The following is a 23425-nucleotide window of genomic DNA, read 5'->3' as shown; positions in this document are numbered from 1 at the left end:
ACCCTTGATGCTCCCGGGGTAAGGGAACAGACACCCCACGAGAATCGAAAATCCACGAGCATCAAATTAACTTTTTTTTTTTTAATGCGAGGAAGAAGGAACCAAAGGCCACAAGCCCGCAATAACTGTTACCCCTCCCACACTGAAAATATCCCCATATGATAAAGAAAACGGTCTCTAAGGCTTCAATGATAACGATAAATGATTGTGCATGAACATAATACAAAATACAATAAATTGCACAATAAAAGGTTTTTAAAATATCATACAGTATAGTAATATCAATATATTCTCATCAATTCCCACCAATGTACAATACATTCTCCTCAAATCACCTTTCTGTAGGAATATTAATTATTGAAAGTGTAGTTAAGTATGATGAGTTACGATTGATGTGAGATGTTTACTGTGCATCATCTGCATCCCCGCTGGCACCAGGGGAGAGTCATTACCTTCATTTGCCTTTTGGTCTTCTTTTGTGCACTTCCACTTTTTCATCGGTTATCTAACTTGCGTTTTTGGGCCGTGTTGACAGCAAATTTGAGAAAATTAGATGACAGTGGAGGGAAAGTGCACAATTGCAACCTAAGTTTGGGAGGGAGCTGACTCAAGATTGAGTGACGCTCTGCCATCTGGTGGCCACCAAGTACACACGTGCCAGCCATTCAAACTCCACATTTTATCATTTTATTTCATTATTCATTATCATTAATCATGAGTGAAAAATCCGCAAGTAATCAAATCCACGAGCTTCAAGTCCACGAGCATCAAGGGTTCACTGTATAAAAACCGTGATATAATTACAAAAACCAAGAGATAATTATAAAAACCAAGAAATAATTATATAAAAAAGAGACATTTACAAAAGCCGAGAGATAGTCAAGATTTTAAGGAAGGCACAGTGTATCTATCAGGAACTACATCTAAATATATGCTCTAGCACAAAAGCACATTAATTTTGATTTGAATTTTTATATAGTGGGAAAAACAAACAAACAAACAAAAAAAATCGACAGGTTCTGAATAACTGTTTCATCTTTCTACCAATCCAGTCTGTAGACAGCGTGGAAAATAATGTGAAAGGCGAGGAATTTCAACATTCGTATTTCACAATAGGAACTGGACGGCAAAGAATATAAAGTGAAAGACAAGGCCATTTTTTAGGCAAATCTTTAAACTGTACTTCACATAAGGTAAAATTAATGAAAGAAAAACAGACAAGAAAGTAATGGTGTGGATATCTGTGTGAGCAATTTCGTATTTCAAAACAGGAACTAGACAGCACAGAAAATGAAGTGAGAAACATGCAATTTGTATTATTGTACTTCACTAGACGTAAAATCAGGAACGAAATACAAGCAAGAGAGAAATTGTGTGGTTATCTGATTGAGCAATTGCGAATTTCAAAACAGGAACTGGACAGCTGAGAAAACCAAGTGAAAGACAGGCAGCTAGAAAATATAGTGAAAGACAGGCAATTCTTTAGGCAAATCTCTGAATCGTACAAGAGGTAAAATTAGGAGGGAAATTCAGGCAAGAAAGTAATGGTGAGGATATCTGAGTCATGGTGTGGATATCTGAATCTGCACTGTATTGTATCACACTACAGGGCGTTATATACACCAACGAAACATACTTCTTACTCGGAGTCCTGCAGCAACACCCAAGTGAAAAAAAATAAATAAATAAATAAATAACAGTAAACTGAATCAGATGAATTTTAATGACTTCCAAATTACTCCTGACTAACTGATTTGTTTTACTGATTGACTGATGGATATTATAAACTTTGATATAGAAATTAGTTACTTGATATTTGAATTTCAAAATGATGCTTTCAAGGGATTTCAAAATGGTCCAGGAGAGAGAGACTGTAATTTGAAAGATTATATTTAAAGACACTTCCCCATTTTTTAAAATTTCTTTGAACAATATGATAACACAAAGAACTTCTATCTACCTAGCCGACTATCTATCTACAGTATCATTTTATCTATCTAGCCAACTATCTATCTATAGTATCTATATTTTATCTACCTATCCAACTATCTATCTACAGTATCTATCTATCTATTTATCTATCAATCCTTTACTGGGCCAATAGGAGTGTGAGGACCCAAGCAGGAGGCAAATAAGATATCTGGCAATATTTAAACATCTGGCAAGAATATATGCAAACATCTGGCACAACCTCCCACCTATTTGCCCATCTATAGCCAGACGCCATAATCCCTTAAGGGGTGGCCATTTGTCTTTGTGTTGGTTGTTTTACGGGGAGGGGCACTAACCCTCCACCAACCCATTTGTTGGCATGTAGGGAACACATATGGGTTGGTTACAGTATATGGTTACCACCCAGCATTGTAAATGGTTTCCTGGCTTACAGGAAACCATTAGGCTTGTCACTCAATGTAAAGCCACCTGAAAAGGAAAGAAGAGTAATAAAAAGTGACAGGAAAGATGGGAGAAATAGGAAGAGAGGAGTGCACACTGAGAAAAAGAATGATAAAGGTGAAGGAAGAAGTAGGCAGCACTACATCAAGTGAGTGGATGATGGTAGCCACCACCAAGCACTATCCTTACCCCACTAAAACACCATGTCTCATTTTGGCTATATAATTACCACCAAATGTACTAAATGGTTTCCTGGGTTACAAGAAACCATTTGGTTTGTCACTCAGTGTGGAGCCACCTTACTAGCACTACATCGAGTGAATGGATGGTGGGTAGGCTAAACATAAGTAAATGCTGAAAAGATAATTATTTTTTCCCAACACTACAAATCCTTCAATCATTCCCACAACCAGTAAACAAAGTGCTAAATAATGGATCATCCAGTACGTGAAAAAATAAAAATAAAAATGTGCTTATTAGTTAGTATTCCATCACCTCAACCCTTATATATATATATATATATTTTTTTAATGTATTAGTTAAGCATATACAGCGTGGCTAACTACGGTAAATTTTGTTAGCAGACACAACACTAGAAATGACACGCACAAAAAGGGACAGGGGGTATGAATGGTGAGAGGTTCAAGGGCCTGCTGCTAGTTAATATAAATACTGTGGCAAATCAGGGGGTAAAAACGGAGATGTGGAAGGTGGGGAAACTAAGGAACTGAGAAGTGACTGTTGTTGCTGCTTAACCCCAGGCTGTCTAATTGAATAAACCCATCAACCACAGGCTCTTATGCTGTAACTGCTTCAGTGGGGCTGTCCAACAGGTACAGTACAGCAGTAAACCATGTAGGCATCCAGCACCCTGGTGCGGACAGCGCCTCACCACGGCCAGTTCAGAGTCCTTCCCATGATGAGGTGCAGCAAAATATAAGGAAGTCTGGCTCCTGGGTGAACACTGCAGTTACTCCACCCAGGGTGCACAGCACCACTGGTGTAGGCTCCTCGTCACTGCATCATGGTGTTGTATTTACAAAAATCTAAAACTGTTTTAAATACTGTACTAAACTGTGACAAAATTTTATGCTATATTTTCTTCATCCTCTCAAATATTTACAATGCTTCTCAATTTTATCTTTAAAAAATAATCTGTATTTCAGCAACTAATGTTTTAAAGGCTGTGATATGCAGTCACCTGCCTGTGTTGTACAACTAATACTGTACAAATCATACATTATGTACACATTATATACAAGCCAATAATTCCCATCACCTTCCTGCTACAGGACTATTAGCTACCATGTATCTGTAAAAATGCTACTTTGGCCAAACTTTATATTTATGACTAATAATTCACTGACACTAACTTAACTGAACCAATCTGAAGCTAAACCCTGCCGCCATCTCCTTAGTAATCTATTGAAATCATTAAAATCATCAAAATTCACTCAAAAGCCCGGAAAAACATGACTCAAGAACATCCCATGAAAACCACTACTCAAAATCATCCAGGAAAAACACTACACATAAACATCCCAGTTGAGATTTAAACCCACACTAATTTAGCATCTTTCGCTCAAAATTTGCCCTAGATTAACCTCCCAGCTTCTCAAAAATCTTATGGGGCTTTTACTACCACAAACTTATTTAATTTTTTCACAACACCTTAAGTGGGTTACAAATAATCCCACTGATCTCTTCACAAAAGTGTATCCAATAGGCAGAGGATTTTTTTTTTTTTTAATGCCAGGAAGATGGAACCAAAGGCCATGAGTCCGCAATAACTCTTCCTTCCAAGAGAAAAACAAAACACAAGACAGAGCCGAAGCAAGATTAAAAGAGAGTCATCATTACACTGTACAGGTTAATATAATCATCCACCAACCCACAAGTTATTCCACATTTACCGTACAAATATGTGGAGTTAATAATTTGCCTCTGAGACTGATCCGTAATGTACAGGTTAATCCAATCATCCACCACCACAAACGATTCCAGACTACAACTATGTGAGGTTAGATCGTCCACCACCACACGTGTATCCCGACTACTGTACACCTACACCCAGAAGCAGCCCCACAAACGACTCAGGCTACACCTACACCCAGCACAGAAGCCCCACACACGACCCAGACTACAACTACACAGGGTTAATCATCCTCCACCACGCATGTAATCCCAACTACACCTACACCCAGAGGAAAGCCAATCATCCCGACTACACCTACACCCCGAGGAAAGCCAAACTGCCACCGCCACCATGAGGGCATACGAGGCCTGGGGTGGGACTCCGGAACACGTTTACGATTAATTCCCTTCTGTGACGCCTATTTTGATTTGCAGGAAGAGGGAGGTCTGTTACGTCCCTGCTCTCACCTTCCTTGTCTATCCTGCAAAGCCAAAAAGCAGCTCCTGATACAGTAACATGTCCTTTGTAACTATAATTTGCTTTTACAGAAGGAGGACGAGAACTTGGAAGACTCTAGGAAGCCTGGAAGCGTCTAGCCTCCTCGTCCTAGGAAAACCACAATGTAGTTCCCGGTAATATGCCTTTTTTAACTACACTCAGACCTCGAATTAAGGATCTCCATTTAAGGGATTTAGGATTTAAGGGAGTCCATATTCTACCTGACAAACGGACAAGACCATTCAAAAATGATAGGTAATGTCTAGGTTATACACATTAATATGTTTCTTTATACAGTACCCGTAAAATAATATTCATAATCATATAAATAAGTAAGATAAGTGAAACAGTCATTGCATTTCATAATAAGATTGTCTTTATATGTGGTAAAACAAGGGACATTTTCAAGTAAGGGACATTTTCAAGTAAGGGACATTTTCAAGTAAGGGACATTTTCAAGTAAGGGACATTTTCAAGTAAGGGACATTTTCAAGTAAGGGACATTTTCAAGTAAGGGACATTTTCAAGTAAGGGACATTTTCAAGTAAGAGATATTTTCAAGTAAGAGATATTTTCAAGTAAGGGACATTTTCAAGTAAGGGACATTTTCAAGTAAGGGACATTTTCAAGTAAGAGATATTTTCAAGTAAGAGATATTTTCAAGTAAGGGACATTTTCAGGTAAGGGGCATTTTCAAGTAAGGGACATTTTCAAGTAAGGGACATTTTCAAGTAAGGGACATTTTCAAGTAAGGGACATTTTCAAGTAAGGGACATTTTCAAGTAAGGGACATTTTCAAGTAAGGGACATTTTCAGGTAAGGGACATTTTCAAGTAAGGGACATTTTCAAGTAAGGGACATTTTCAAGTAAGGGACAAGTTGATTCCTCATTTAGTCCCTTAAATCAAGGTTTGAGTGTATATTTTGATTTTACAGAGGGGACAAGAGCTTGGAAGAATTTAATAAGCTTGGAAGTCAGTAGATTGCTTGTCCTTCCTCCAAGAAATTATTCAGCTGTGGCAGGGAATCAATCATAATGTGTTTTGGTCGTCCCACCCCACGGCAAGAGAGGTCCCTGTGGCGGGGCTTACCACTGAGGTTGCCTGTGGACCGGTAGCGTCTGTGCCCCCCGGTGGAGCCCCCATATGCCCGGCGGGTCCTAGGCTCGCCCCTCTCTACGGCCAGGCTGGGTCGACGGGCCTCATGCACTTGGTAACCCCCGCCATAGTTTAGGCCCGTCCCTTGGGAGCCATACACTGTGGTGGGGGCGGGGGAGGCTTAACAGGGCAGGGGAGGCTTAACAGGGCGGGGGAGGCTTAACAGGGCGGGGGAGGCTTAACAGGGCGGGAAAGGCTTAACAGGGCGGGAAAGGCTTAACAGGGCGGGAAAGGCTTAATGGGGCAGGGGAGGCTTAACGGGGCAGGGGAGGCTTAACAGGGCGGGGGAGGCTTAACAGGGCGGGGGAGGCTTAACAGGGCAGGGGAGGCTTAACAGGGCAGGGGAGGCTTAACGGAGCAGGGGAGGCTTAACGGGGCAGGGGAGGCTTAACGGGGCAGGGGAGGCTTAACGGGGCGAGGGAGGCTTAACGGGGCGGGGGAGGTTTAACGGGGCAGGGGAGGTTTAACGGGGCGGGAAAGGCTTAACAGGGCAGGAAAGGCTTAACAGGGCGGGAAAGGCTTCACAGGGCGAGAAAGGCATAACAGGGCGGGGGAGGCTTAACAGGGCGGGAAAGGCTTCACAGGGCGGGAAAGGCTTCACAGGGCGGGAAAGGCTTCACAGGGCGGGAAAGGCTTAATGGGGCAGGGGAGGCATAACAGGGCGGGGGAGGCTTAACAGGGCGGGGGAGGCTTAACAGGGCGGGAAAGGCTTAACAGGGCGGGGGAGGCTTAACCCAACAAATCCAGTGAAGTATTTTTTTAATCTACATCTGCTATGACTTGGTGACGGACAAATGACAGACAAATGATACAGGGATACCTTCATGTGGTGGCACCAATACAGCCAGGCACCCTCAGTTCTCATCTATTAATATACCTCAGCTCACCTACTAATATCCCTCAGCTCACCACTTAATATTCCTCAGCTCACCTATTAATATCCCTCAGCTCACCTACTAATATCCCTCAGCTCACCTATTAATATTCCTCAGCTCACCTATTAATATCCCTCAGCTCACCTATTAATATTCCTCAGCTCTAACCCCCAAAAGGAGGATGGTGGACTGCCAGAGAAGGGAAACTTAAGCCAGGAGTCCACAAGGTCCAAATTTCCGGTGAACTTGGGGTTATGCTGCTGACACTACTACTATGCCACACACTACACTACACTACACTACACTACGACTACACTACATTGCTACATTACATTACACTTCTGCTACGCTACATCACACTACTTCTACACTACATTACTGCTACACTACACTGCTACCCTACATTGCACTGCTCCTACACTACACTACACTGCTACACATCATCTGGACTAAAATAAATCACTGGACTGCATGGGTTAAGATGCAAAGGCCTGAGACAAGGACCTTACCTTATTAATAATACCTTCAGTACTCTTTACCGACCTTATAAGACAATTAAATACCATATACACTACAACTATATTCCTTTTATTCCAACTTGGCCTAAAAATTCCATCTCTCCATCTTGAATCCAGAGTTACTACATCTATACTCATTTCACTCTTACTTGGCATAAAAATTCCATCTCTCCATCTTTAATTCAGAGTTGAAAGAATAGACTAATCCTAAAATATGATGCTAGTCATGAAGAAGTGCTATTAGGATGTAACACCATAGTATTGTTTTTTTTTTTTTTTTCTGTGACTGACATAAAATAAGCCGGAAAAGGGTGAAAATCTAGGTCAAGTTAAGGTGAAATGAGTATAGAATCCCACGACAAACTGTAACACCAAAACATTAGCCCATAAACTCTGTCCTAATTCAATACCCTACTGAGATTTCTTTTAAAAATAGTAATAATAATAATAATAATGAAAAAAATAATAATAAAAATAATAATAACTAATAATAATAAACACAATCAAAATAATAATAATATTCCTCACTTTCATATGTAAACTTATATTTAATACTCAATTCCCTTCTCTGAAATGTAATCAAATAATTGCTCAGTAAATGGGGGCAGAAAAATGTCTTCCTGTTATCTAAAACTGTTGATTGATAGGTAGGAGGAAAAAATATTAAATAAATTAAAATAATAAATAATAATAATAATAATAATAATATAATAATAAAAAGTAAAAAAATATACATACACACGATCTTTTTCACCTCGATACAAACTGACTTATCAGGTGTGGGAAAGCCTGTAATGACAAGAATTTTCACCCCAAAATCTTTACTGTTTCTTCATCAACTTTTTTGCCACTCCATGCCCGGTTAATTCTGCCTAAAACGATGCTACAACACTTACTGAACTACCACTACATTACTACATCTGCAAACGAAATCTTGTAAGCCAAAATAGTGAGTTGTTACATATGAAACTTAATGGATACTTCATTGCTGTGCCTGGAAAGTGTAATGATCGTATTAGTATGAGAGGTAAATCAATAAAAAGGATATTAATGGCATTTTCTGTGTAATGAACTCTATATCAACACCCACAGAGATAAATAGCCAGAACTTTACTGTCCCAGGCTATTATGCTATGTGGGCTCGTACACAGCTTATTACAAAATGGTGCGACTCTCTATGTACTATGTAAAAGAGCACAATGTAACAGCTAGGCATGCAGGGTACTAAGGAGAAAGGTGACATACGTGAGGCCTTCCTGTCCTCGGGTCGGGCCAGGGAGGAGTAGCCAATGACTGAGGTGGGCCGTCTCCCAGTGTGGCCGCGGTCCAGGGTGCGTGGGGTGCTGGGGTAGTCTAGTGGGTGGGGGGACACACTTATACACACATCAACACGCCTATACACACACCAAACAACCAACTCTAACACACACCACCCGGAAAACTGCAAAACTGTGCAACGCCAGAGATACCCATTCAGATTTTGTTTTACATCAACTATACTATGTTTAACCTGGCTTAAAACTGCCACTTCATCATCATAAAATATACTACCTTTACTTTAACCTGGCCTAAAACTGCCATCTCTTCTTCTACATTAATTATACTATTTTTACTCTAACTTGACCTAAAACTGCCATCTCTCCATCTTGAATGCTGAGTTGTATTGATAGATTAATGATAAAATATGATGCTAGTCACAAAGAAGAGCTATGGTGAGATGGAAAGTTTATTATTTTCCTCTTCCACTGGCCTATGTCAAATAAGCTAAGGGGGTGAAATTTTAGGCCAGGTTAGGGTGAAAAGGGTATAGCACTAGAAATACAACCCTCAGCCCAGTATCGAGGCCCCTCACTTTCCATGTTATTGTCTTTCACTACCATATATTGCACACCAATCTCAACTGTGACCCTTATATGACACAGGCTTATATAGAAAATTTTCATAGTATTCATGCATTGCTATACTGACACTGGTAAAGAACATATGAATATTTAAAACTGATCATTCAATTATACTGTGCCGGTCTCTTTCAATTACTATACAGCCAATTCTGTTTTACTTGTGAGCAAAATTATTTAACATGTGACCCACCCCCATTTTTTTTTTTTATAACAGAACAGAGGAAGGAAAAAAAATGAATAAAAAAAATAATCCATACACCAGATTATTGGCATCTTCCATTCATAAAATATCTGTAACAGTTAGACTTGAACAGCTGTAGGTTGAAGTTTGTGGGGAAACAACTCTGGGGAAGCAAGTGTTTGTCATGCTCTTCTTCTTCTTTTTATTTTTTGGGGAGAAGGAACCAAAGGACCAGATGTCTGAAAGATTGTTCCCTCCAAGAAAAAAAGAGAGAGCCATATTCAAGATCCATGCATTATAAGATGATTGGACACACTGCGTTTGAAAGACTAGAGTTCACAGGCAGTAAGAAATACTGACAGAGGAAGACAGTTCTTGAGTTGATCACTTCGACTCACTGAGAGAGAGAGAGAGAGAGAGAGAGAAAAAAAAATCTTGAATGAGTATCTCTGACCTTAAAAGCTGAATACAAACTAACCAAAAACTATAATATACAAAGGTGTGCAGTAAAAACACTATTTGAATCTAACACAAAAATATATCAACACTTCATATACATTTACCTGTGGAAAAGGGGACACTGCTTTACTGGGGAGGGAGAAATATTATGGAAGGACACTAGACAAGTAATATCTATTGAAAAGGAGTCTTATTACTAGTTTCTATGATAGTCTACTAAGATACAAGGTTAGGGCAATACTTTTAGAGATTTAGAAGACCCAATGAATACTGCTACAGGTTACAGATATCATAATACAGCTAATACAAACAGTACCGTACTCTGTTCTTAGCAGTACTGTACTCTAATACAAACATTACTCTCTTCTTAGCATTACTGTACTCTATTACACTAATTTATCTGCTACATTAACAGACTTGAGCTTCTTGTATTTTAAGTAATGGCAATAATAGGATGAGGATGTGAAGGGGACTATAGTGGATTCAAGTTTCAGGGGGTAAGGGAAATAATAGAGGGTGAGTGAGAGAGGAAGTGACTTTTTCTTCTTCGTTTTATTTTTTTACAGGTAGAAGCAACAAGAGGAGGGGTATAAGGGAGGGAGAGAGAAAGGGAGAGACAGGGAGGAATGAACGGAGGGAGAGATAGAGGGAGAGACAGGGAGTGGGGAAGAGGGTGGATATTACCTCCGGCCAGACTGCTACTGGAGCCACGAGAGCCTTGAGCACGGGATAGGGAGTGCGAGGACCCCCACCGGCCGCTGCTCTTCCGCATTCCGCCCTCACCGCGCCTCGCAACCTCTACAACACGCACACACAACACCACACGTAAGCCTCAGTGGGGGTGCACAGGGCAAGCCGTGCTCAAGTAGGGTTATAGTGTAGATCAGAGGGGCATGGGTGGGACGGTTAATATTGCGTGTTAATTCTGAGGACAACTGGAGGGGGATGGTGGTGCAAGTGGTGTGGTGGGCAGACTTAATCGTAGCAGCATTGGGAGGGACAATTATTATCACATGTTAATTCTGATGACGGCTGGAGGGGGTCAGTGGTGCAAGTGAAGTGGTGTTGTGGGCAGAAAAAACTGTGGAAGCATCATATTCAACACTCTTCTGTCTTCTGTTCAAGCACAGGCACTTAGATTAGATGAATAATATGCTCTGTAAAAACTCTGACTTCCTGTGATCACTTCTGAGTACGATGCTCCAAATGGGTTACTAAAAACATTAATATAAATCAGGTCTTTCTAGTTATCAAAACAACCATGCAAACATGCTAGTGTGCTACTGGATATTGCTCCTGACACTTACCATGTTTAACGGCCTCACACATGCACAAAACAATACAACCAAACGAAAGGCCGTGGGGGTTGTATTGCAAAAACCGTGAGTGCAAAGGTCTGAACAAACTCCCGATTTTTAACAATTCTTCATTCATGAGATAATAGAGCGTCTTGGTTTTCTGTACCTGTGCTGACTACACTCTGTTGTGTGGGATGCAGGCTGGCCACATCTCATAAATTACAGGTGTTTCTTTTAATGCAAGGAAGAAAGAACCAAAGGACGGAAGCCCATAAGATCGCTCCAAGAAAAAACAAAACCAAGATAACAGAGAGCCAATTTCCAGTGTGGCATAAGAAAGAAGGAACCACAGGACAGAAGCCCATACAACTGTTCCCCCCAAGAAAAGGAAAAAGATAACAGTGAGCCATATTGAAGATCGGTTCAGGTGGCATTCTAAAGTCAAAAATCAGGAACTTGCTCATGCCTCGCTCACTCGGTTTTCACGATGCACCCGAGGGAACAAATCTGCGTGGACTTACCCCCGACGATGTTCTGTGAGCTGCCCTTCCTGTCCCGGCTGGGCGTGAGGTCCCCGTCCGACACATCGTGATGACCCGAGGAGCCTGCCATGGTCTTAGGGCGAGGGCGGCCACCACCAGGAGGCTTGTTTCGTAACCGTACGGATGGCTTCCCATGCGAGGAACTAGAAGGGTCCGGACTCATGCCCGGAGGAGGCTCGTAATACCGACCCTACAGCAGCAGAAACGTTTATGATTCAGTAAATTCATTTATACAGTACTATAGTAATTATTATTATTATTATCATCATCATTAGTACTGTCTTTTTCAACACTGTCATCATCATTATTATTGGCATTATTATTACTGCAGTCATCATCATCATCATCATCATCACCATCACCTCCACCATCATCAGTATTGCCATTATCAACAGTCATCATCATCATCACCATCACTGTCATTATTATTACTACTGTCATCATCCTCATCATCATCATCACCATCAATATTGTCATTATCCTCACTGTTGCCATCATCACCATCACCACCATCAGTACTGTCATTACCACCACCACCACCACCACCACCACCATCACTATCATCATTTTCAACATCACCACCACCACCACAATCAGTGTCATCATCACCACTGTTGTCATCATCATCATCACCAGCACCATCACCACCACCACCACCACCACCATCATCATCATCATTATCATCATCATCATCATCATCATCATCATCATCATCATCATCATCATCATCATCATCATCATCATCATCCTGACCTCTCTTCCCACCCATGGATGAGGTGAGGTAAGTTCTAAAAAAAAAAAGAGAGAGAGAGAGAGAGAGAGAGAGAGAGAGAGAACTATCACCACCATGCACGATCAAATGGACAATATCTCAAATTCAAACGTTTATCAGATATGTATGATTGGAAGACCTTGTCCCACTAGTCCACCAGGGACCTTACACACATGCACACACACACACACACAAAACTAAATACACACACACACACACACACAAAACTAAATACACACACACACACACACATTGCATCAAAGCCTCATCCGATCTTCTACTGTGTCATCAGGTGCTATGTCTGTCAGTCTAGATATTTAAGATAAGAATGATCAGTCACCATCCCCTGAGTGGTAAATGACTGTTTATCTAACTATCTATCTACAGCCAGACATCTTAATCCTGTAAGGGATGGCCATAAACAAATCACCTCCATGTTGCCCTGTTCCCTGTCATTTCACTACCCTACCCCCAGCTCACACACCCCCTCTATCATATATATCTCCACTCCATCCCTCCAGCCCATCTTCAGTCTCCATCTCACTCACATACACTCTCCTTGTTAGTCTCTCACTCTTCATCCCCCCAACTTTTTATACCTTTCCAGTCCATTCCTCCATCTCATCCTCGGTCTCCCCCTCCCTCTCCTCCCCTCCATCTCACTCACATACACTCGCCTCGATAGTTTCTCACCCTCCATCCCCCCGACGTACATCCCCCTCCCTCATATACCTCTCCACTCCCTCCATCTCATCCTCAGTCTCTGCCTTCCTCTCACCTCTTCCACCTCACTCACACACACACTCTCCATATTAATCTCTCACTCTCCATCCCCTCAACTTACACCCCCTCTCTCATATATCTTATCCTCAGTCTCCCCTTCTCTCTCACCCCTTCCACTTCACTCACACACACACACTCTCCTCGTTAATCTCTCACTCTCCATCCTCTCCACACAGAGGCGCACCCAGGGGGGGGGAAGGCCCCAGGCCCGGGCCCCTCCCTTAGCTCTCTGGGTCCTTTAAAAATTTATATATATTTATTTCGATAACAGCAAAACATGAAAAATTGGCAGGTACAAACAAAGAGTAACACATGAGCCAGCAGCTGCCTGACTCTAAACCTGCGTATGACCTCCCCGTAATTATCGGATTACCTGCCCTCCCCTCACTACTGGTCCCCCCTTAGAAAATTCCTGGGTGCGCCCCTGTCTCCACATGCCAAACCACATCAGGGTACTTCTCCTAACAATTTATTTACAGTACCAGACATCAACCATGATCATCAATTTTCTTCCATTCTAGTACGGTAGGGGTTGATGAGAGAATAATCAATCACCCCTCCTGTTTGAGAGCCACTCCTATAAATAATCGTATAGGGAACGGAAAGAATTACAATCATATGGGGATGGAAATAGCAACAAAAGTCACAAATCTATTCAAATTAGGTTAAAACACAGCATCGAATCGATTAGTAAACAAACATGGCATCGATGCGGCACATGCTAAGCAACTGAGAAGAGCCGGACACATGCGGAACACAAGACCGAGTAACGACGTGTGTGTGTGTGTGTGTGTGTGTGTGTGTGTGTGTGTGTGTGTGTGTGTGTGTGTGTGTGTGTGTGTGTGTGTGTGTGTGTGTGTGTGTGTGTGTGTGTGTGTGCACGAGGATAAAAAAAACACCAATTATTAAGAGTAAATGACTAATGATGCAGCTAACTAATCAAAACCATAATAAAATGATAAAAAACGTACTTACCTCCCAAAACTGTTATAAACGAGACTGGGATTTGAATGAAGAGGAAAATAACAGCAATTCAAACACCGATTTAAAATTTTAGGGAAGTGGGGGAGGGGGAATGTTTCATGATGGGGATGACGATAATTTTTGACAATGCTAAAATGGAGACTTTTGAAAATTTCTGATGACCAAAAAAATATATTACAAATTCATGTTTTTGGCTGCTCCACCATGCTAGAGTTCAAATTATATTCTTGCTGATGGGTGAACAATTCTGACTATCCCATGAAGTGATCCAAAAATTCTATCTGTCTGTCTGTTTATTGCCAGATGCCTTAATCCCATAAGGGGTGGCCACAAACAAATCGCCTCCATGTTGCCCTGTCTCCCTGCCACTTCACTGTCCTCCCCCCAGTTCACATCCCCCTCTCTCATATACCTCTCCACTCCATCCCTCCATCTTATTCTCTGTCTCCCCCCTTTCCTCTCTCCCTCTACCTCAAAAACACTCTCCTCATTAGTCTCTCACTCCCCATCCCCTAGCTCACACCCCCCTCTTACATACCTCTCCACTCCATCCCTCCACCTCATCCTCAGTCTCCTTCTCCCCCTCTCCATCTCAGGCTGAGTAAATTACTGTAGTGGTGACAGGGAATGGTGTATGGGATGTCACTATGTGGGAGGGGGTAATGCAGAATATTTTTCACCCCTACACTAGAGAGAGAGAATGTGTGTGTGTGTGTGTGTGTAAGGCATGGTGGCAACCCTCCTCCCTGGCAACCCTGGCTCTCCCAAACTGTAGGTACCTCTTTCTCCGCTTCCTCCATCGCCTTCTTGATCTTGTATCTCTCCAGTATCAGCTGTCGTCTGGCCTTCTCCTCCTCCTTCTTGCGTACTTTCTCCTCCTCCTTCATCTTCTCCATCTCCCGCTTCTCCTGGGCCTCCATCTCCTTCCGCAGCCGGGCCTCCTCCTGTTCCTGCTTTCGCTTCATGGAGAGCATCATCAACCGCTCCTTCTTCCTCTCCATCTCTGACGCCAGTGACTGGGGTGGGAGGCAGGGTAAGTCCGCTACCCTTTCACTCAGCGCATCTTAGCATTATTATTTCTAAGGGATACATACCTGGGCAGCAAAGCCTCATTAAAATTACAATAATTTTTTTTCAAACCTCATCTCTACTGTTCACATCTAAATCTAATCAAATACAGAAAAATCTGTTCATTATAGTTCCAAAACAGCACTACAGTCATGTCGCCTAAGGTGCAGCTAATTGGTTCTGGGCGAAGCCTGTGCCGTAGAAAACTGTGCCATACAAATAACTAAACCTATGGGAAAAATAGAATTTGGTCCTGGACGTTCACCCAAAGTCCCCCTTTACATCCCACTTTACCCCATTTTCACCCACTTTACACAGACACACAATCAAGCAGTCAGTCAATGCATGTATTAAACACAAATTAAACACTAAACAATAAATAATAAGGGGCTTTAAGGGCATAAAATACTGAACGTACTGAACTCCGATGACGATAGAGCTAAAGTGGAAGTGGTAGGGTTGGGGGTTCTGAGGCAAGAGGCGCATTTTAAACCTTGCCGCGCCCCCGCGCCACAGGTATTTTATGCATGTGGTTCATGTTTTTTTTTCTTTTTTTTTAAACTTTGGCACCCTGTTGTGTCATAGAAAATCGCAGTATAGAAGTCTGCGTCATAGGCGACTTGACTGTATATATAAAACTGACTTCTTTGTTCCCCCTTTTTTCTTTTTTTTTAATGCAAGGATGAAGGAACCAAATGCCAGAAAAAACAAAAACAAGAAAACAGAGCCAAATTCAAGATCCATTCATTGATTTTGAGAAGCCTGGACACAGACATGAAAAAATTGGTGACCCATTGCATCACCAACATCTCTTATATATACTGACGACTCCCTGCATTTATTTTAATTTTATAAGTCTATCCATCTATCTATCTACAGCCAGACACCTCAATCACATAAGGGGTGGCCACAAACAGGTCACCTCCATGTCGCCCTGTCCAATGCCATTTCACTGCCTTGCTCCCACCTCACACACCCGTCTCTCATAAACCACTCCACTCCATCCCTCCACCTCATCCTTGGCTACCCCCTGCCTCTCCCTGCTTTTGTCTCACTCACATATACTCTCCTCATTAGTCTCTCTCTCCATACCCCCAACTCACACCCCCCTCTCTTATGTACCTCTCCACTCCATCCCTCCATCTCATCCTTGGCCTCCTCCTCCTTCTCCCCCCCCCTTCAACCTCACTCACATACACTCCTCATTAGTTTCTCACTCTGCATCCCCCCACCTCACACCCCCCTCTCTCATATACCTCTCCACTCCATCCCTCCACCTCATCCTTGGCCTCCCCCTCCCTCTTCCCCTTTCCACTTCACTCACATACACTCTCCTCATTAGTCTTTCACTCTCCATCCCCCCCAGCTCACACTGCCCTTTCTCATATACCTCTCCACTCCAACTCTTCATCTCATCCTTGGTCTTCCCCTCCTTCTCCCCCCCCCTCCACCTCACTCACACTCTCCTCATTAGTCTCTCACACTAATCTAAATCCCTTGAATCCTTAGTGGCCTCATACTGAAGGGGCTCCTCTAGGCTAAGGTTCGTATTCTTGGCGGTTGAAGATACTCCCTAACACCTCCTTCTTATTGACTTATTTTTGGATATGGCTGTTTATGCAAAGTGTGGTGATATTAGAATGATTTACATAACCCAGAAGACAATGTGCAGAAACACAATAAATCACTTAAGATGCAGTGTTAGGGAGCTTCCTTAAACAAGAAAGACAGACCTACAGCATATCTATGGATGCCACGGTGTTATAAACGCAATAAATCACTTAGGAAGAGGTGTTAAGGAACTTCCTGAAGGAACAAGATTTGGCATATACCTAACTCCTTCAGTTCAAAAGGTCTATCTTGAATGGAATAAAACAGTCAGATGGCAGGCATGAAAGAAAAATGACATTCCAGCGCTGACTGGGCCATAGCCTATTTCATGGGAGAAAAGAAATTGCTGTTCGGCAACCCTCTTCCAAACTGTCCGATTTCGTGCATTCTTATGAGTAGTTAAATAATATACAGTGATGTTAAAGACAGCAGCCTTAATTGAAAAACAATAGAATAAAATATATTTAGCTTCTTTTAAACACAGACATAAATGTAACATAAGTGTTAGCAGTCAGCTGATGAAATAAACAAAATCTAAGCATATACATTTAAATTTCATGGGGGGCCTGACAGTTATTATGCAGGTAATAAAGTAGTGCCGAACATCTGACTTATTAAATAATGACACAGACGTCTCCCAGTATCATGTTATTACGTAACATATTAAGAGAAGGTAGACATAACCTTTTATAGCATTTTTTAATAATTACTGTGAATGAAACGATGACACAGATGATAATAATTATGTTGGTGCTACGGAGTTGCTCAGATGACAGATTGCAGTGGAAAATGCGAGTCAACCTGACTGACTCAACGATGCTCGCACCTGACCACACTTACAGTAGGCCTATGTTCCCTACAGCCTTGCAAATTGTAAGTAATGATGTTATACGCTTCACCAATGCTTACTGTAAGTTTGATATTTTAGACAGTTCTTAACATCACTGTATATTATTTAGCTACTCACAACAAGAATGCACGAAATCAGACAGTTTGGAAGAGGGTTGCCGAACAGCAATTTCTTTCCTCCTGTGAAATAGGCTATAATATATCATACATTCATTCATTCGTTCGTTTTTGAAGGCTCCAACATGCTTACAAGCGTCAACCTTGGTCACCTAATGGCGGCTCTCCGTGCTGCTCAATCTCTGGCTGCTTCCCTATTCAATCCCTTATCCCTGAGGTCACACTCAATGACCTTGTCAGAGGTCTTTCTCACAACCCCACCCCTAACACATCACTCTCTGCACCCAATTATCATCCCCCATCCTCTCCATATGCCCAAACCATCTCAATCTACCTCTCCTCATCACAACACCAATACACTCCAGTCCCATCCTTCCTCTCAACTCTTCCATTGTAAACCTAGCCCCCCCAGGCCTCACACTCAGGGACATACTGCAAATTCACCTAATCATTGTCATTTCTGTACATCTGAGCCCACAAATATCCTCTTCCTTCACTGCCCAGGTCTCACTACCATACAGCATTACACTCCTAACACATGCCACATACAAAGATCCCTTACCACAGAGGGAAAGCCCTCTCAATGTCAGGAGAGGCAACAGCTCCCTGAACTTCTTCCAACCACTCCTCACTCTAGCCAGAGCTAGCTCCAGTCCCACCTCCAGCACATTACATGTCTCCCAAATAACAAATCTTTTCCACACACTCAAAGAGACTGACCAGCAAGTTCAATCCTTTCATGCCTGACAATCTCCACCTGCTCTCCCCAACACTCCACACACACGAAATCAACATTATCTCGCAGTCTACCTCTAATACCACCACATCTCTTGTGCACCCATTTATCACAAACACAACACAAGATGGAATTACTTCCCACGCCCTTGTGGCAAACTGCTCAAGGCCACTCCCTCATCTTTGACAGTACCGCCACCAACCCTTGATATCATCACTTTTGTTTTATCTGCATTTACCCTTAAGCCCTTGTGCCCCATACCATCTCTACACTCAAGGCTCATTTGGCAAGCCACAGCTCGCAAATGCGAGTATTTTTTCCCTTCGGCAAACAAATTTTACATGCAAGTCACCTTTTGGCGAGGAGAAAATACATCCACTTCAAAACCAATAAACTACAAAATATGTAAATCTCAAATGAACAAAAAAGCACGTAATCGATTATTAAGTGCTGTCGTCACTGTGAATGTGTAAAATCTCGTTATATGATTCTAATCATTGCAACGTGTAAATCTATCTATCTATCTATCTATTCCCAGACGCCATAATCCCGTAAGGGGTGGCCATTTGACTTTGAGTTATTTGTTTTACGAGGAGGGGCACTAACCCTCCACCAACCCACTTGTTGACACGTAGGAAGCACGTATGGTTTGGTTATATGGTTACCACCCAGCGTTGTAAATGGTTTCTTGGCTTACAGGAAACCATTTGGCTTGTCACTCAATGTAAAGCCACCTGTAAAGGAAAGAAAAGCAATATGAAGTGACAGGAAAGATGGGAGAAATAGGAAGAGAGGAGGACAGGCACAGAAAAAGAATGATAAAGGCTAAGGAAGAAGTAGACAGCACTACATCAAGTGAGTGGATGATGGTCGCCACCACCTACCACAAATGTGTAAATAAATAAATATATTTATTGCTCGTAAAATATACGTTGGGTCTGGTTAGTACTTGGATGGGTGACCGCCTGGGAACACCAGATGCTGTTGGCATCCCTACGTGTCATGTGGGGTTGGTGGAGGATTAGTGCCCCTCCCTGTAAAACAATTAACTCTAAGCCCTTGGCCACCCCGTCTGGGATACATGGCGTCTGGCAATGAATGAATGAATGAAAAAATATTTCGGCTCATAGTCAGTTTGGCTACTAAAGATTTATTTGGCTCGTAAATCTAAAACCTCAGGAGCCAAATGGCCCGCAACCATCGGCAGTTGGCAAGAGCCCTGCCACTTCCTAAACCTTTCCTCCACCTCCCTTTCATTCTCTGCAATCAACACCAAATCATCAGCATACAACATCTCCCACGGGAGTCCATTTCTGAAGTCACGTGAGAGAGCTTCAAGTACCATGATAAACAACATGGGGCTCAAGATTGACCCCTGGTGCACACCAACATTCATGGAAAACTCATCACTCAAATCTCCACTCACCCCTACCCAGGTGTGAGCACCCACGTACAAGGCTATAACCACCTTAACACCAATAAACAGTATACAGTATTCAATAAATGTACAAAAAATAAATGCACATATATGTACAATACAGTAACTACAATACTTACAGTATGTACAAGCAGAAACCCACAAATTAAACTCTTTATACAGTCAAGGTAAAGTCTATCTACCTATCTATCTATCTATCTGTCCATCCATCCATCCATCCACCCATTCATCTATCTATAGCTTATTCCATCTCCTTAGTGAAGTTTTGAAAGCTGGCAGCTGATTGGTTGTCGGAGTGCATTCGTTATTAACAAAGCATTTAAAATTTGTTTAATTATAAGAGTTACAATAACCGTTTGATTTTTTTTTTTTCTTTTTTTTCTTTTTTTTTTAATAACAGAACGGAGGAAGGAAAAACAAATGGGGAAAAAAAAAAATCCATACACCAGATTACTGGTGTCCTCCATTCATAAAATATCTGTAACAGTTCGACTTGAACAGTTGTGGGTTGAAATTTGGAGGAAAACAACTCTGGGGAAGCGAGTTCCAGAGAGATGCAGTTCGGGGAATGAAAGAATTCTGATAGGCAGAAGTTCTGCAATATGGCTGAGTGACATTCCAGTCATGAGCGCTACCACATGCCCGTGTAGCACGAGGGAAGGCATGGAGAGGTGGCACCATGGACGCAACTTCGTCTGAGCATTTGCCAAAAAAATATCTGTAAAATAATGCAAGGGAGGCAACATTCCTTCTTACTTGCAGGGGAGGTAGTTTATATGTAATGGCAGGGTTGTTAATAATTCTAACAGCTTTATTCTGAATTTTGTCTAGTTGTCTTAATGCAACCTCTCCACAACCATTCCACAAGGGTGAGCAATATTCAAGCTGAGAGCGCACATGACTCTTATAAATTATAGCTAACTGCTCATCGGCGAATAAGTTTGCCCAAATAAAGTATTAGATACAGTTATTTGCATAAATTAATTTAATAACCTGCCCTTAAAAAAATTATAAGATGGCCTACATATGTATGAAATTTTAAATTCTCTTGACAAATCAAAACACATCCAGGTGAAGTCTTACGAATACACTCAAACCTTGATTTAAGGGACTAATAAGACTGTCATAATAAGATTATTTCTAAATGTGGTAAAACAATGTCCACTGTTTTACCACATATAAAGACAATCTTATTATGAAATGCAATGACTGTTTCACTTATCTTACTGATTTATATGATTATTAATATTATTTTACAGGTACTGTATAAAGAAACATATTAATGTGTATAACCTATACATTACGTATCATTTTTGAATGGTCTTGTCCGTTTGTCAGGTAGAATATGGACTCCCTTAAATCCTAAATCCCTTAAATGGAGATCCCTTAAATTGAGGTCAGAGTGTACCTTGATTACTTCCCCATGTTGTGGCAAATGAAGGTAAATTATATCGTTACTGCGACATTATGTAAAATCTAGCCTGGCAAAAGATCGTAAGTCCAATGGAAAATACTCTACACACCTGACAGCACTTACACACCTGAAGGCACACCTACACACCTGACAGCACTAACACCTACACACCTGACAGCACTAACACCTACACACCTGACAGCACTAACACCTACACACCTGACAGCACTTACACCTACACACCTGACAGCACTTACACACCTGACAGCACTAACACCTACACACCTGACAGCAATTACATGATAGAGAAATTCCTTGCTAACTCAAGGTCTCAAACCACTGCAAATAAAATCAACTGAATCATCAACATCACTCTGGTGGCAAATCCTTGAACTACAGAAAAGATGGTGGCCAGACAGGAGATGGATTAACACAACTACACAATTCACCATTCAGAGAGCAATCCTTCAGAGAGTAATCCTGCTTTCCCACAGGCCATAAAGGGCAGACCTGTGTACTTATGCAATGGGTACAGCATGCAGCACGAAAGCCTTCAATTTAATACAAAAATAATCCGGGTGAACTAACATGACGGTATACAGTTTACATTTTACCCATGCATACAGGCTGCCAACACACTCAGCATCCGATCCAAAATGGTGGGCATGATTTCCGTTTACTTATATATGACACTGTTTATAATTCTGCATTCCCTGATGTTTATAAAAGCCTCTGGGAGCCATAGAATATCATACCTGGCACTGCAATACTCGTACAACGCAAAAACCAAAATAACATGAGCCGCAGCATTGCAAAGGAAGTATAATCCAAGGAGGCAATATGTAAGGGTGGAGGCACATTTGCACCACACACATTACTGCACCTGCATTCCACTTACTGTTGTCTGTCTGTGTGTATGTATGTGACACTCAACACGCACGGCCTACACTCATACAGTACTATATGTATTCAAAATCTAATATCCTTGGCAATAACCGTACTGTATTTGAACTATTGCAGAAATTCTCAGATCATAACCTGTCAGTTTATCTCATTGCTGGTTCAAAATTTTAAATGTTCTTTTGAGTTTTCTGAAAAATTTAAATGCAGTTTGTATGATCAGTACTATTAATGCTACTGAACAACACATTATACTCATTTTTTTTTAATTTTTTTTAAATTGAGGTGAAGATGCATGACAGGTTGGTGATGATTGGCTGAATGCATCATGTCCCAATAACATTTACTAACCCAAATTTCCCCCTCAGATATATGTTATGTCAATTAATAATGATAATGAGCAAAGAGATTATGAGTTAATGTGGCATTTGGCCAATCATCACCAACCTGCCAAGCGCATCTTTGCCTCGATTTAAAAAAAAAAAAAACAATAGTACAGTTGTTACAGTATAGGTGTTAATTTCAGAGGACCTGTTAAGTACCCAGGTGAGGGCTGGCAAAACCCTGGCAACCCAATCCTTCCACTGAGACACAGTGTACCCAACACCATCCTCTTGTTGTGCAAGTGAACCTGTAGCTGTATCAACTTTTTGCTTTCTTTCTAGCTTTCTTTCTTTCTCTTTTTTTTCCTTTTTTTTTTTTAATGGGGGAAAGAAGGAACCAAAGGCCAGAAGCCCACAAGACTGTTCCCTCCAACAAAAAAAACTAAAACAAGATAACAGAGCCAAAATCAATATCTGACACTTGTGTCGCACTATCATATGAGGCTGGTAGGTAATCAATACAGCTCTCAGATCTTGTTTGGCACATAAATCCACAGAATGACACCTCCACATTACAATTCCCTTACTGAATCATACAAGTTAAGTGATGAGGCAACTTCTATCACAAGTGGCAGGCGCTGGCAATGCTTCAGCCACATTCCCTGCTTTCGTTTTAGGCAAGTTTAAATGAA

General features: G+C 41.6%; 1 protein-coding gene across 1 annotated transcript in view; it reads right to left on the bottom strand.

The window, feature by feature from the left end:
* The window catches only part of Patronin (calmodulin-regulated spectrin-associated protein patronin), a 111695-nt gene that overhangs the window by 8706 nt on the left and 79564 nt on the right, over positions 1-23425 (bottom strand). Inside the window, exons 20-24 of the mRNA XM_080269650.1 lie at positions 15057-15293; positions 11718-11928; positions 10583-10696; positions 8603-8710; positions 5899-6063 (exon numbers count right to left, since the gene is read on the bottom strand). Of these exons, the coding sequence (XP_080125776.1) occupies positions 5899-6063; positions 8603-8710; positions 10583-10696; positions 11718-11928; positions 15057-15293 (835 nt within the window). The remainder of the gene's footprint in view (positions 1-5898; positions 6064-8602; positions 8711-10582; positions 10697-11717; positions 11929-15056; positions 15294-23425) is intronic.

The sequence above is a fragment of the Coenobita brevimanus genome, chromosome 35 (genome assembly GCF_032717465.1).
Source record: "Coenobita brevimanus isolate Jiangsu-jjx chromosome 35, ASM3271746v2, whole genome shotgun sequence".
Lineage (NCBI taxonomy): Eukaryota > Metazoa > Arthropoda > Malacostraca > Decapoda > Coenobitidae > Coenobita > Coenobita brevimanus.
Note: the sequence above shows the minus strand (reverse complement) of the source record. Positions and strands in the feature narration are given on the sequence as shown.